This window comes from Acipenser ruthenus, chromosome 20 (assembly GCF_902713425.1).
Source record: "Acipenser ruthenus chromosome 20, fAciRut3.2 maternal haplotype, whole genome shotgun sequence".
Taxonomy (NCBI): Eukaryota; Metazoa; Chordata; class Actinopteri; order Acipenseriformes; family Acipenseridae; genus Acipenser; species Acipenser ruthenus.
The window spans coordinates 19,872,466-19,889,240 of NC_081208.1; the positions used below are offsets into that span (position 1 = coordinate 19,872,466).

The 16,775-nt window shown below is 38.8% G+C and overlaps 1 protein-coding gene across 1 annotated transcript in view; it reads left to right on the top strand.

Annotated features, from left to right (window-relative positions):
* The window catches only part of LOC117425642 (large neutral amino acids transporter small subunit 1-like), a 41,014-nt gene extending 31,022 nt beyond the window's left edge, over positions 1-9,992 (top strand). Inside the window, exons 7-10 of the mRNA XM_034042755.3 lie at positions 211-307; positions 562-711; positions 1,489-1,666; positions 4,485-9,992. Of these exons, the coding sequence (XP_033898646.2) occupies positions 211-307; positions 562-711; positions 1,489-1,666; positions 4,485-4,540 (481 nt within the window). The 3' untranslated portion in view covers positions 4,541-9,992. The remainder of the gene's footprint in view (positions 1-210; positions 308-561; positions 712-1,488; positions 1,667-4,484) is intronic.
* The last annotated feature ends 6,783 nt before the right edge of the window (positions 9,993-16,775 follow it).

The window sequence follows — 16,775 nt, forward strand, 5'->3', positions numbered from 1 at the left end:
TCTTGTGTTGAATTTCTGCCATTAGAGTGCAGTACTAGGCAGTTTCAGCTGCCTTTTGCTTGTATTTTATTTATTTTTTATCGTGGAATAGTGTACAGTAATGTTCTTAAAACCCCTCCATATCGTCAGTTGCCGTAGGTATGCTTGAAATGTTAGGAATAACCAAGTGTGTGTGGTATGTGTTATTATTTTTTATTTTTTTACTTCCAGGTTGTTCTTTGTTGGTTCACGAGAGGGACATCTGCCCAGCCTTTTGTCCATGATCCACCCTACCCTGCTCACTCCACTGCCCTCCCTGATATTTACAGTATGTAGCTTGCTTCTTTTTATCCTCCTACTACAGAGGGGTAACAACGCTATCTTTGTTGTCATTTTTGGATTGGTGAATGGGTCAGCCCTTAATTTCATGACGGCAGTAAAACCACTGCACTGCAAATAGAGCAAATTCACCAAACATTTAAACAAACAAAATATAAAGAATGTGAATAACATGCACAGGATTAAAAGGTATCCCTTCCTGGTGTCCCATTTATAATGCTGTTTGCTTTGCCCTCCCCGCAGTGTATAATGACTCTCCTGTACGCCTTCTCCAATGACATCTTCTCAGTCATCAACTTCTTCAGCTTCTTCAACTGGCTGTGCATCGCCATGGCGATCATCGGGATGATGTGGCTGAGATACAAGAAGCCGGAGCTGGAGAGACCCATCAAGGTGAGGGCTGTGTGGGAACTGAACCAGCGTTGGATTGGTCCTGCTCGGGCACACAGAGGGTTTTTTGTTTCACAGTTTCCTGAAACTTGGCAATAGACTGCCACTTCTGTTTAAAACTCTATTGTTAAACAAAAATGGAACAAGGAGAACAATCTAAGTACTGTTTAGCTTTCAGTGTAAATATTTTTAAATCCAATAATAAGGATTAGGATTGTATATCAGTAGCTGCATTTATTTATTAACACACTCTATGGTTCACTGAGGTCCATAGACAATTATTAGTTGTACAGATGTGGATTTTCTGCTGCGGAATCTAGTTTAAGAGTATGCCTACTGGGCTAATTGTGGCAAGCAGGTTTCAAGAGGAGACTTATCTCCCAACTGCCAAAATCATATTTGGGTCCAATTAAGACCAATTTTAAAGGGAGTGGCTCGCCTGTAAGCGTGGCAGATGGTGTGCAGGGTGAGTCATACTGTCAGGTGAGCGCAGGGGAGTGTCCTGTCTGTGCGAAGTCGCTGGTCTTCATCAGGGATTCAGGAAAGAGAGTCGCATTGAATCTTGAGCTCCACAATCAGGCTGAAATGACTTTTAATGTAAATTTGAACCTGATTGTGGTATTATACAGGTCAATGTTGCCCTTTCACAGATCTTTTTCCACTCTTTTTTTATTGTGTTTATTGTTAATAAGCGAGTCAACCATGCCTGGGGGGGAAGATAGGCCTCAGCTACAGTATTTACATTCACTATAATTGGCCCATATTTTGCTGTGCTCTTAGGTCAATATCCTGCTGCCGATCTCCTTCGTCCTGGCTTGTGTGTTCCTGATCATCGTGTCCATTTGCATGACTCCGGTGGAGTGTGCCATTGGCTTTGCCATCATCCTCTCTGGGGTTCCTGTTTACTATTTCGGAGTGTGGTGGACAAACAAGCCCAAGTGGGTGCTTCAAGTCATCTGTAAGTATCCGGCCAATAGACCTATTTCCCAATTCATCCTTTTTAATTAAAAATTCCCGGGCTATGAGTAGTGTGTGCACGATCAGTGCTGCTTGCATGTGGTTCTTCCCTTCCAGTACTTTGTACCAGTCATGTCCTTGGTTCTATCCTGCTGTGTTTCAATAAAAACATGCCACTGGGGGTGTTGGGACTTGCATGGGTTTTTGATGCTTAATCAAAATATTAGTTTGAATATTTGGTTAATATTTTACTAGAGGAGAGACAGTGTGACCCAAAATGAATGACGCACTGCTCTGTCACACTTGCTGATTTGGGGAAAAAGATGCTCTGGGGTTAGTTCACATAATGGCACTCCTCCAACCTCTACTGATCATTCAGCCCACAAGTCCAGGCAGAGGCTTCCCAGGTTTGCCCTTGCTATCAGGGCTTGACAGACTGGGAATGGTGGCAGCAGTGAGGCAACATTATACCCAGATTAAAATACAGAAACAGTTTTCTCTGAGAATTACATGAAGCATAGTGATCTGTTCTGTGTTGTCTACACATCTTTTTAGTTTGTACACATCTTTTTAGTTTGTGTGCCACCTTGGCATACACCGACAACAATTACAGTATAACCCTCATTGGAGTGGCCCCCAGCTTTATCATCTGTTTGTATACAATTTTCTGGGTGAAATTGTCTCCTTAAGCCAGACCTGATTTTATAAATATTACTGCAACAATGTAAGTGCACAAAAAAAATAAAAATGCTTTCTTTCTTTCTCTCTCTCTCTCTCTCTCTCTCTCTGATCTGACTCACAAACTCCAGAGGTAGTGTAATCGGGTTGAATTGCCATGGAAACAACTGATCCACTAGAAAGTTGACCTTAACAACAGAGTCGTGATTACGATAGAGCAAGGCAGAAATACAGCTAGGCCCCTAGCAAGCGGTGGCACTAAACATAGCAAGCTCAGAGAATATGAGGACAATTTCAAAGTGAAATGTGTGTAAACCTATGATAAGTTATTTAATTGTAGTACCCCAGCTGAGAAATGCTGTACCTGCTGCACAGGAAGTAAATCTATAGTTTAGTGGCCCAGCTAAATTGACATCACCTGAGTACAAGATAAAATAAATATGGGAAAGTAAACCTCAAACACATTGGTTTTGTGAGGAATGTTGTTGTCTGTTCCCCCTTGGTACAGGAATTATCAGTAGCATTGCCACAACATTCACCTTTTTATGTATTATATTGTCTAGAATTAAATTTGTCTGACAACCATATACAGCTGCATGTTAACCCAAGGTTCAAGTGTTATCCAAACAGCTCATTCCCAGGATGTGAACCCAAGGGAAGGTATGTGGATTCCTGTCCTCGTCACTGTAGGTTCTAGCAGAACACTGAAGGCAATCGCCTGCAGATCATCTGTAGAATTGTGCACCACCTCATGGTCGAAAATAGAACTGCAACCCTTCAATATCCTCCTCAGTCCCTGTATCCATTTAAATGGCTGTTTGGATTTTCAGTATAAATCATAAACTGTAGGTTTTTAGGTGCTGGAACCTAATATGCATTTACATGGAGCCTTTACCGAACCTCCTGGTGTAGTTTATATTATATTAAACAGTGTTAATCTTTGGAAACGCTAAAGTATGACCAATCTATCTCTTTTAAATCGGGTAGGTAACCTTCCAATCCATCCCACTGCAGGACTTTGTTCCAACCAGACCTTTTAATTTATTTAATTGACCTTTAACAGAAATCCAGTGACACATCTTTCAACTCGTCTACAGCTTAAGGTCAAGAAAATACCATTTATTGGCTATGTCATTGCCGACCTTGACCAGGAGTTTCCAGGGGGCGGCGAACAATTAGCCAAGCGCCGGCATTCCCCAAGTCACCAGGGAGTTGCAACGGTGAACCGGGATTAATAAAATACAAATTGGCGATTCCCAGTTGGGGAGAAAACTGGGGTAAATTCATTGACAGCGACAACATTTTTAAAAGAAAAAAAAATATAGAACACTAGATTAACAGGTTATACGGAGTCATAAGGCTGCCATGTTTACATTTTTGTAAACTATCTGCAGTAAACTAAACGGCACAGGTTAATGGGCGGGGCCATTTCAAGAAAAACCAGTAATGCCATTAATAAAAATGTAAAAACTTTCATTGGGCATTTAAAAATTTTCACATTTACTATACTACTGCTATTACATATTTTGTATTAAGGTAGAAACAAATTAGATACATTAGGAAAAGTTATTTGCTCCTCTGTGTTGGAGTACAGAGCATTCAGAAAACTTCATGGCTGATTAACATAAAGCATGATGTTAAGCTGCACACCCACTTCCAGTTAAATTTCACTTGTACCAAACATGCTGCAAATCTACAGGTAACTTGCACAAATGGAGATAAAATAATCATTTGAATGTTGATATTGCATCATGATCAACAGAAAGGCAATTTACACTCCACAGGCCAGCCTCTGAGTTCATTTCACAGGTGCACTGCGGACTCTGTAGTTTGAAGTAAGAATACATCTACAGACCATCTTTACTAGTAAAAGATAGGTTGTTTTAATAATGAACCCGAATGCAAAATATTGATAGTTTATGGGTTTTATAAATGTTTATTGCTACTAAACTAAAGGGAAGCATTTACACGTTTTAAAGGTGGTGAGTCGTGTTGAGGTGCAAGTCCCACAGTTAGAGGACTCCAGCTGTGATAGAACTTGTAATTCTACTATCCACAGATTGAGACGGTCTAAGGAAAGTATCTTGAAAAATGATTTCAAACAAAAGGTTTTAGGTTGTTTTTTTTTTTTTTTCTTCCAGTTTCTTCAACCGCTTTATGCCAGAAAGTCTTGGAGGTGGTGCCTCAGCAATCCTGAGGTGGAGCAGCTGTCCTTTCGGCCCTGCGCACAACGACTTTCCTGCTACCCACACTTATGAAGTGAACACTGGAAACTGGCAAGCAACCATGGAACCACCCGCTGCTGCTGCGTACCTCAAACTGAATAGGGCATATGAATTGTGTAAAGGAGGGGGTGCAGCTGAGACTGAGGAGGGGGAGGGAAGGTGGGCTATTTTAATTTGGTTACAAAAGAGTTTTTATGTGTAGCATATTTTCTGCTGTGCTTTTAGATGGCAAATAGTTTACCTCCCATTCTTTTTTTATTTATTTTTTAACTTTTGTTGCGAAGTTATATGATCCTGCTTTGATATCTCTGACTTCAAAAACATCCAATATAATATATTTTCTAAAAAAAAACAGCAGTATAATACGCATACCTTTTTAACAGGCCAGTGCAGGCATGCTTTTCACAAAGCGGAGACACAGTATATTAACCTGAGCTACAGTTGTCTTGTCTTTGTGTAAGATGCTGGACATCTAGTCTGCTTCAGTTTCAAAGACAAATACTTGAATATTACGTTTCAACCTCGCTGGTAGGAACAGTCACAAAAGAGCTTGGATATAGAGGAGATATCTTCAGTAAACCCTGGAAGAGCATAACGTGTATAGGCTGTCAAACAGCCCTGCAGTGCTCTTTAATATTGAGGTATGGTTTTTGTATCCATTCAATTCATTCACAGTTTTATGTACAGTTATGGCCAACTGTTTTGTATCACCCTATAGAATTAACCAATTTTGCTTCATAAATTCAGAAGAAACCTGTTGAATAATGTTCTGTTAACATATTGAATTATGTTAACAGAACATTAATACTAACCCTTTCCATATACTTATTGAAAAACTGACAAATTGAAAAATGTGACATTTTCTAAATCTAACATGAAATACTGTACTACTACGGTGGCTTCTGGTAGACTTTTGTGATATCATTTTTATAATTTCTTGATTTACATGATGTTAAATAAAATATCAAAATTATGTTGAACTTTTTTTTTTAATATTCTGTCTCAATCCTAAAATGGATTGACACATAATAAAATATAGCAGTAGTATAAAACAGGAACTAGCACTGAAATGTTTAATCACAATTTGATCATTAATTTTGCAGATCTGTGCAACCATGTAAGAAATGGCACTTGTGTGCAGGGTTTAGAAACACTGAAGCTTAAATCCTGTACAGCTTTGATTACCCATACTGAATAAGCAACTAAAGAATCTGGCAAACTGAACCTTTTTTAAGCTTGTGTTTTAATCCAGTATTTTAACCGTCTGGACCCCTGGTTCACAAAGTAAAATTAAATGTTCGTAGACTTTTCTCAAAGAACACCTTTAAAAGGGTAACGTTTCTAGTGCTAGTAAGAAATTTGATTTTAAAGCCTTGACTATCGCTCCTTTAACAGCTTGGGAAATTTATGCTGAAAACATTCTGCAAATAGTACAAAGTATAGCTTGTTGCCATTTGTAGCACTGCCTAACACCAGTCTTACTGTGTGCAAAATGCCATTTAGAATTTCTTTTAATGCAAAGTATTAAACCAAATGACATTGTTTGCATAGCAACTATGGCTCCTGTTAAGGGCTTAGGGGCCTGGTGTTTTAGTAGAGATTTAGGCAAATTGTAATTGCTGCAAGCTATTACGATACACGTTACAGTCCACTGCAGATGGAAGGAGCCCCTTCAATCTGCACTCTAATGCTTTTAAGACAAGGTTTTGGGGAGTGTGAACAGGATAGTTTGTGGTGACGTCAGGCCAGGAAGTAGACAGACAACAGTTTTGTGAGTGAAGGCGCTGCTGTGATTTATTGTGAAATAAATTATTTAAACAGACAAAACACTTTCCAAAAGAAAACGGCATGGTGGCCAAAACAGACAGACAAAACACAAAACAAAGCAAACACTAAGTCGAACAAGTACCGTGCTGGTTTAAAGCCAGCACGAGTAGCAATTGTTTATATTTCTTTAGGTCTTACTGTCTCGCTCTCTCGTTCTACCTCTGAACACCCAACCCCGAGTGATTCGTGCCTCTATATACAGCTGTGCCGGGACTCAATTGCTGATTTAATCATTCACTTGAATCCTGGCACGTGAACTCATTTGTGCAATCCCTGTGCCCACATACTAGTACACATTTTATCTGCCTGTGAAGTGATTGTGCAATCCCTGTGCCTAAATTCAAATATACATTCTAAATCACTCATGCTACATAGCCCAATTTATACCCCGTGCACGAATACATACACACCACATACAACCTAAAACACAAAATAAGCATAGGGACGGGACTCTCTGCCACAGGGAGTCATGAAATGTTAATGTTTTCCGGAATGAGAGATTTTAGTATTTGAGATGGGTTCAGATTCTCCCTTCTTTTAAAAGCTGATAACTGTAACTTTTACACATGAATTTAATATTATATACATGCTTTTGACAGATTGTACTGTTGAAACAGAACTCTCCCAGCATAGACAGAAACCTTTTGGGAAGACCTGGATGAATTAATCTAGTGTTGTGTTTCCTAGTTGATAATTTTACTAAGATAAATAGGCCACTTGCCTATTTATTTTAGGGAATGTATTGTAACTGGTCTGAATTGATTTGTAAATTAGATGGCAATTTAGTTTCAGAACTGAGCAAGGACATTCAGGTTTGGTCATAAGGTGGAGAGATTCCTGTTCTAGTCACTTATCTTCGCTATGTAAAATGTATTAAACAAATTGTAGTTGTATTAGTAATGTTTTGTTCACTTTTTTCTTTTCTTTTGGCAACACTGCATCAAAGGCTGTGTTTTGAAAGCACTGATAATCAAGGTTTTAAAATACAAGTTCTAAACATCATCTTTTTTACATACTATTTTTTTTTTTTTTTTAATTGTTTACAAGCACTACATCTTGTGTCTTTAGAAAATGTACCCTGCTACATCCTGTACTGATGGAGTATACAAGCGGAAAAATAAAAAGGGGACCAATTATGATACATGGAATACTAATAGGAAGCAAGATGTTGATTTCAAAGCCCTGATTAAAAGTTGGTTACGATAGCCTTCCAGCCTGTAAAAAGTAATCTAGTCCTAATGGATTGTTGAGAACATCCAACTAAAATTGTGGTTTTGTGAAATGCGTTTTGTAGTTCCTGTACAATGTTCTTGCGCTCAGCCAGTGATGCCTAAGAAAAGTTTAAAATAGTTTGTTTTGTCATTTTAAAAGTATTGTGGTAGATACTAACTTTATATACGTATACAATCTAGTCCTAATGGATTGTTGAGAACATCCAACTAAAATTGTGGTTTTGTGAAATGCGTTTTGTAGTTCCTGTACAATGTTCTTGCGCTCAGCCAGTGATGCCTAAGAAAAGTTTAAAATAGTTTGTTTTGTCATTTTAAAAGTATTGTGGTAGATACTAACTTTATATACGTATACAATATGTAAGTAAAGTGTTGTGTGTGTTTTTTTTTTTTTTAAACTTGTACAGAGATTTGAAGTCCTCAACATCACAGATGCTAAACAAATACGAAGAAGTTCAAATCCCTTTGTTAGTGAAGGGCATGCCTACACATGCCCTTCAGTTAATCTTTTCCTGCTAGCCCTGCCAGTTCTCTGATATTCAAATAAAACCACAGAACCTAAAATAAGTGAGAAGATCATAAGGGGATATCCTTTCAAAGGATTGGTTGAATACGAGAACAAGATTAGAGAAACTCTAACCTAGCAATTGTTTTCTAAAGTATTCTAACAGTAGCCTCGGTAAGAATCGCTGGCGCTCAGAGCGCTTGGTGCCACCTTGCTCTAGACTCCTTTCTTAACAAAAGCTTCTTACTGCTGCCACTAGTAAGAAAATGTTCCATAATGTGAGTTCACACAATAAGAGGAGCACAGAATGGAGTTTTTCTGAACTTGAGTTCCTCTGAAAGGACAAGCATGTCACGTTGCAAGCAGTGAAGCTCGTACTTTGACTGAAAACACAGTACTGGTCTTGGGTCCTTATTCACAAATCTTTTCACTCGTGATTTATTTACTGAATTTGTAAACATTTTCTAAGGTAAGAGGGTTCTGAAGCATACCCCTCAGGTTGTAGGTGAAATGAGTTTTAACCTAGTGGACGTAGGAGTAATCCACAATACAAACACCCCCTAATTTGGCATAATTGGTAGACTGCGTCTAGCTGAGTGATAGGGGTGCTCTCTCTCTCTCTCTCTCTCTCTTTCTCAGAGCTGTGAGGGGAAGCGCTCTCCTGAATGCTGAGCAGAAAAGTAACTTGAGTAGCATCTAAAAGTTTAATTTACAATGGGGGATAGCAGCGCTGTGTAAACCTTTATCTCATTCAGCTGGTTGGTTATTCATGATCACGCTTGGGCCTATGTACTGATGAAGCTAAAGAAGATAAGCACTAGGTTGCTGTTTCTGTAGACTCCTCCAGAGAATGTTTACAGTCTTGTCTCTGTACTGTATTCTGGACTGGCCACATGGAATATTTCACTGAATAGGACATGTTTTTAGGCAAGGCATAATAGTCATATTAAAACAAACCTCTTTGAGTAATAAAAAAAAAAGTATGTGTTATTGACAGAAAAGGTAGCACTTGCCGTACACTTCAGTATATCAATCTGAAATAAGCTTCCATTTGTGGTGCAATACATTTTCTATCTAAATCAGAGGGATCCCTGTCTTCTAGTTTCTCTTCACTGTAGCCTTGCAGAGCAGATTTTAATGATGGGGGCTGGCAATGCTGCTTCCCTTACCTGTAGTGGAATTGGTGTTTTGTGAAAATGTTTGTGCGTCTTAAATGGTAAATATTGTTCCATGTGAAGTCTTCATACAGTGTTCATTTTCCTAATTAATGTTACATTGAAGCTTTGTGCTTTGGCATGCTAGTACATTGTACACTATACAAGATAGGAAGGGTGAACTATTGTACCTCTTGACAATCTGAAATGTCGAAGTTGCTAATTGAGGGCACATCTTGTGGGACCTTCATGAGCCCTTCTCTTCTCATGTTTACATTGAATCACCATTTTGACTTGTTTAATCCATTTTGAATCGCAGTCAACTCCCCATCTGGGTTGTTAAGCTAGACTTCTGTTTAGGGACCTCTAAAAACTTTAAAAGGACCACTCCATAACTGAGACTGCACTGAATTGTGGGATACTGTATCCAGTGTACCTGTGGTTGCACTGGGATTGGCTACTTTACCTGTATTTGTGATCATGTGGCCCCCACATGTTTTTACCATGGCATCCTATTTTTATGCTGTCATATTAAATTGTAAAAAAAAAAAAAAAAAGAAACTATGTACACTGAAAGTCATTAAAATGACCAAAAATTACTCTCTTGTGACATTTCTCATTACTTTTGTCAAATATGTCTGAAAAGTTGACTACTTTTTTTCTCTCTCCTGGAAACAAATTAAATAAAAAAAATACTTGTCTTGTTTCATTTTTCGTGATTTATTTTACTTCAAAATGCTACCCTTAGTCACTAACTGATTTACAAAGATTATTATAATTGTTGTTGTTTTAAGAATTCATGTCTGTATTTAGAGTTTCAAGATTCTAAAGTCCTGCTAGCTCCAATCAGACCCTGACTGAATTTTTTTTTTAAAACCTTTTTTTCTTTACACATTTTTCTAAAACTATGTTCTTTCTAAAGAGGGCTATCAAAGATGATAGGCTCTACAAACATACTGTGTTGCATAAAATGGCAGCTAAGATGTATACTTCTGCAACAAATGCGTCTGATTTTCACAACCCCATATTTAGCACTTCTCTTAAACTGTTTTACATCAGCTAGTCCAAGTGTAGTGCTCCATCATAAGGTAACCAAACATTTAGTGGTTTCTAAAGGAAGTAGGCAACGTTGGAGAAGACTGATGATTAATAGCATTAAGAAAAGTGTTTATTGGAAATTAAAAAGTTCAATGACCAGGAGAGCAGTGGAAATCGTACTAAAGCTAATGAAAGAACTGAAAGCGCCACACTTTTCTGCAGTACGTGTAATTTCACATTGTGGGAAATGCTGTGATCATCTAAATGTAGTCTGTAACAGTCATTCAAACTAATAAAACCAGTGCCTCCTGCAGTAGGGATTGCTGCCAAGTGCTGAATTTCACAAGTAGGTCTCGGCATACAGCAAACTCTACGTTTTGTACAAACATTCCAGGTCACACAACCAGTCGATGGTCTTCAATAAGAAAATCCACTGGGAGCCCCATGTAGTGAAGTGTTGGTATGAGAGTGTTGTTCATCTGCCCCACTCGCACTCTCTTACTACATAATTGAAAATGTATACAAAGAAAAGCAGTGTGTCAATAACATCCCCCATCACAGCTGTAAATGCATAGAGCTACTGTATCAGTCTTTCACAAGGACCTCCATCCCCATATACAGATTCCATTATATTGCTTTACCAAGCTTGTTCTCTAGATATATGTAAATGTATAAGTGTATACCTAAGACAGACATACCTACTTATATCCCCAGATTCTGATACCCCCAATAACTAAAGAATGCCCAAAGCAACTTTTATTACACTTGGATATGTGTTTTTACCTGCTGGGGTTGCCTCTCCCCTGTGAAGGTGATATAGTAACTGCATCTGTCAGGCGCTGCTTTTCCCTATTTAAAATTGTGCGGCTAGATATCTTGTGATTTGTTCTATTAAAATGAATCACTGACATTTTCATCTGGTCAAATCTCCCAATTTGCAATGCCCAATTGCTTTTCTCCTCACCGCAGCAATTCCCCACATGGCTCAGGAGACCCGAAGATTCAGAATGCGTCCTCCGATCCCACGACAAAAGCCAGCTTCATTTTTCACCCAGGAACTTTAGAGCAGATGTCAGCAAGCTACCGACCTCTGGAGGACAAAGGCCAGCCCTGCGGGTGTCTGCTCTGAGCTCACTGGGTGCTTGGCCAGCAGGGTTAGCTGCAGAGCGATGAGGAGAAACGGTTCCTGCCAGTTTTACCTCTCTAACCCACGGGAGTGCCTGAGCCAATGTGACGCTCCCTTAAGAGTTCCTAGCAAAGGCCGGCATACGTCGCACAGCCAGGATGTGAACCTGCGCTGTATGACTCACCCTGATAATGCTGTTCTTTGGACGGTCTCAAAGATGAAGCCACCCAAAGGCAAAAAGATTATTTTGGAACTTCCGAATTCCCATTAGGTTAGCATCATTATTAACTATTTAGGAAATGACTGTGCAGTTCACACGTCACACATTCTGGGGACTCCTTTATATTTGAGTTGATTGTGTTATTATGTTTGAAACTGCTGTATCTGAATGTGTGGTTGTCTTGCCAGGATGCCATTGGAAATGAGAGCTTCAATCTCAATTGAATTATTTCCTGGTAAAAATAAAACTGCTGTCACAGAGTTTTACATACATAAGTACATAACTGCAGTATATTGAGAAAATAATAACTACCTATTTTTTTACCCTCTCGTGCTGCATCCAAAGCAGAAATAGAAGACAATATTAATGTATTTTAGTTCCCACACTTCACAAGCTAAAAATACATGTTCTAGTGTTTTATCAATCTAAGCAGCAAAAAAATTAGCAAGATACACTATATCCCCTACAGTCCCATTTTTTTAAATTAAGAAAGACTCATTATTCTAAACTACATTTCAACAGAATACACAAGTCCTTTTATAAATTTAACACACCATTTTCTGCCCACATAGTGACCTCAGCCTGAAGGGGATATGATGCGTACAGTCAATACAGTCTGTTTATTGTTTAATAGAATGACTAAGCGCTACACAAATATTAACCTAAACAAATGATGCAGCCCCAGCAGTGTGCAATTGATGGGACCGGACATGCCCCTTACAGCTGTTTGGTTGTGGAGAATAGTAAGACAGCTAATTACAAGTGGGGGGGGGGGGGATGTGAGATCTTTAAGTAAAGATCAGCTCCATTCAGTTCTAGGGAAATTATAAAGGAAAAACATCTAAATCAAATATTTATTGTGCTCTGTCACAGTCTAAACAGTGAGCCACTGAGCAACTGATGATGTAAAATAGGCTATACTTTAGCTCTATAGGTGTTTTTTTGTACAGTACAAATATTTGTCACGCATAAAATACACCGTGTAACAATTATTTTTTTTTTTGGTTCCTGGGTAATAAGTGTTATTTCCTAATTGCTTATGCCTCAAAAGTATAGAAAATGGCTATTATTCCCCACAAACTTTGCTTTTGTGACCAGGACAGTGATATTTTGAAATTTACCTATTTTCCAGAACATTCCAGATAGATTCAGTGCTGAGTAAACTTCGAGTAACTTCTAGAACTTTCTAGAACTTTCCAGTAATATAAATAGTAGTATAAATACAGGGGCCTTAAGCCCACCAGTTCAGTTTAGTTCCAGCTGCCTAAGTGGATACATATCTGCATTTTTCTGAGATGGCATCAAGGTCATAGGAGACTTCAAAATGGTGGCATTCCTGATGGGTCTCCAAGGCGGTTTTACCAAGTTTCCCTGCTATCTTTGCCTTTGGGACAGCAGGGACACCAAGGCGCACTACCACAGGCGGGACTGGCCACAGAGGACCAAGTTCTCTGTGGGGAGGAACAATGTTAAGTGGGAGCCACTGGTGGACCCCCGGAAGGTGCTGATGCCACCACTGCACATCAAATTGGGCCTTATGAAACAATTTGTCAGAGCTCTAGATAAGGAGTCGGCAGCCTTCAAGTACCTTCAAGACTTCTTCCCTAAGCTGTCTGAGGCAAAGGTCAAAGCCGGTGTCTTCGTCGGACCACAGATAAAAAAGATCCTGGAGTGCAATGAATTCCCCAAGAAGCTCACTAGTAAGGAGAAAGCGGCTTGGAACAGCTTTGTCGCAGTGGTTTGGGGCTTCCTGGGCAATCACAAGGCCTAAAACTATGTGGAGCTGGTTGAGACTCTGGTGAAGAACTACGGCACAATGGGCTGTAGGATGTCCCTCAAAGTCCATATCCTTGATGCTCATCTTGATAAATCCAAGGAGAACATGTGAGCGTACTCGAAGGAGCAAGGCGAGCGCTTCCACCAGGATATACTGGACTTTGAACGCCATTACCAAGGACAGTATACGTAGAACATGATGGGAGACTACATTTGGTGGCTGATTCGTGAAAGTGATTTACAGTATAATCGTAAATCTCGAAAAACTACTCACTTCTAAATCTTTTGTAGTCATTTTTGTATTACTTTAGTATAAATACATGTTAATTTGGATTCATATGTTGTTTTTTTCTGACACAAATTCGCCCGTTTTCTCATTGGAAATAGGTACATTTCAAAATATCACTGTCCTGGTCACAAAAGCAAAGTTTGTGGGGAATAATAGCCATTTTCTATACTTTTGAGGCATAAGCAATTAGGAAATAACACTTACTACCCAGGAACAAAAATTGTGTTACATAGTGATATCATTAAAAAATCCAGTTCACCTTTGCCATAATGTGCATTACATAATTGAAAATCGGTATTTAGGTATTAGCTAAGATTTACTGGAATTATGTAGTTAGCTTCACGAACTATCACAATCTTCAACCTTGGCAAGCTGTTCCCTTCATCTGTTCATGGAGGATATCTTTATCTCAGTTGCTGTCTTTCCCATTGAACCAATGTTAAAGCCAGGCTGCCTAGCAAAGTTTCAAGTACAAATAGCTGGAGACAAGATGTTCTATGACCAATGTTCTTTTTCAGGGAAGTTGTGAGCCAAAAAAGCAAACAAAACAAAACAAAAACGCTTATAGACACTTTTAACAAGAACAAAAAGCTATTTAATTTCCAAGTTCATCAGCACTCATTCACTACTATTTGTTAGTGGCACAGACCACTTTCTGTCAAAAGAAACCATTAGACTCTGAAGCCCGTGTCTGAGGTGTGTGTTTGTGCTGTATTCTCTCCTGTGGGATGTTAATACTGGCCTTGCACTGCAGCAGGGGGCCAGGGAGGGGGTGTTCCAACAGCAGGCTCTGGGTTCATTGTTGGGATGTATTGCATTTTTCAGTAGTCCATAACAACCACATGGCTCAAGTGATTAAGAAATGAATGGAACCGACACTCAGTACAATGCTGTTGTTACCCCATAATGGAAAAAACATGCATTATGCATTATGGCTCATATCTGTGACCTTGAAAGGGTTTGGCGAAAGTGCGGTCAGGCATCCGTTGAAATAGGGATGCTACTGAGCACCTTTATTTAACAAAAATAAAGTAAAATAAATGATTTTCTAACCAATAATGACAAGTTGTACATTGTGGCTGCATATAGGAGCAACCCACTGGAGCTCTTTCTCAAGCCTCAGCCTCTACAAGAATGAACATCCCAGCTAGTTGCAGCCTTTTATACACACCTGCATCATTTAAACTAAACTGAACAATTCATTAAAATCAACCACCAATAAAGGCCCACAGTTTTCTCCATTTCATCCACATGCTCACGTGGAAAGATTATTGAAAGCAAGGCTGAAACTTAACCCTTTCCTGGGTTCAGTTACTGTAATATACACGTTTAGCAACAAAAACTAACACTACTGAACATTTACCCAAGAAATAAAGTTAATGCATTGCAATAGGACTATAAAAATTATACTGTTATTGATGTAGTTGGTGGAATAATTGTGCACACTTATTCTGTACAATATGGCAGTGACTGATAACAAGCTATTTACATCAAATAAAAACACAAAAATAAACACTGTTTACATGTGAGGGGGTTTCACCCCCACAGACCTGTTCTGAGAAAATCCAGACAGAGGGGAAAGTGGTTTAGCTTGCCATGCACCCTGTGCAGTCTTTGGAACTGCCTGGTTAAAATCATTTTCTTTGCAGCCCTATTGGCCAGACAGATTATTTTGCTTGTTGGAAGCAGGCTGTGTTTCCTTATTCAGATCTCAAGATATTGGACCTATTTACCTTTGGAATACACAGCTGTTTACTTGGTCTAAAGAATCTCCCAATCCCTTGACTTAATTTAGTTGTGTTTTCAAGGACAGCTCCTATTAACTTTACTTGGTAGATGGCATTATCTGGTCATTGGACAATTCAATATATACACTACACCCTCGCTCCCCTTTTTGCTTTTCCAATTAGACCAATGAGTAGCTGCAAGGGTGGAAACAGAGTTTCAAGTAACAACAGTGACTCAAAAGTATTCAACCACTTTTTTGTGATGCTGGGTGGAACATTTTGTAGCCTATTTTAACCACTCTGACTGCTTCCTTACATAACCAATATAACTTTCCATTGAAGCACTTTGCATTACCAAACACAGATAATACCATTCACATTGCAAAGTTTGCACCAAATGTGTAAAAGTAATTAAATTAAAAGGCAGTTTATACAGATTCTGTAATAGGAAAAAAAACAACTTAATTAGATGAAAGGGTATTTTATTTCTAGTTTATAAAAGGTTACCATGGTAAAGCTTTTACAAAGTCTGTTTTCATCAATAAAGTAACATTTTGTACCATTGCCAGTGTAGGAAATATTTCATGCTTTAAAAATGTTAAAGCTTTGTGAACTAGGCCCGACCAATTTCTCTAGCAGAAACAAAAATGGTTCGCACATTGCAACAGATGAAAAGCAAGCGACTCTTTATACACTTCAAGTATTACAGTATATTCAGAACGAAACAAATTTTTGCCACATTAGTCGGCTTTATGTTGACAATTACAAGAGTATTTGTGGCAGGGTGCCCCTCCCCTGTGTGTATTTTGTGTTTTATGTTGTATGTGGTGTGTTACTGTTGGTGTGTATATATTGGTGCATGGGGTACACATTGGGCTATGTAGCATGAGTGATTTAGAATGTATAATTGTATTTAGGCACGGGGAATGCACAATCACTTCACATGCAGATAAAATGTGTATTAGTATTTGGGTACGGGTCTGTCACAAAGTAGTTCACGTCTGCACAGTCTGCAAGTGAGTATTGTAATCCCCTCTACTAAAAATATCTTTAAAAAGGCTTAGCATCAGAGCGGGCAGTCATTCAACATGGAAGAGAGATGGATACGGGCTGTCAGTTACCAGTGTTGTTCTCTCAATACCAGCTATTAAGATATAATTAGACTTAACTGTGAATTTGCATAACCACAGACATAGAAGATCTTGGGAGATAGTCAGTGCAGTAAATATGAACTGCTTTGCAGGTACACTTATTCACACTGGTGTACCTTTCTGTTCTGATAATATAATGTGTTTAACTGCATCAGCTGTGATTAG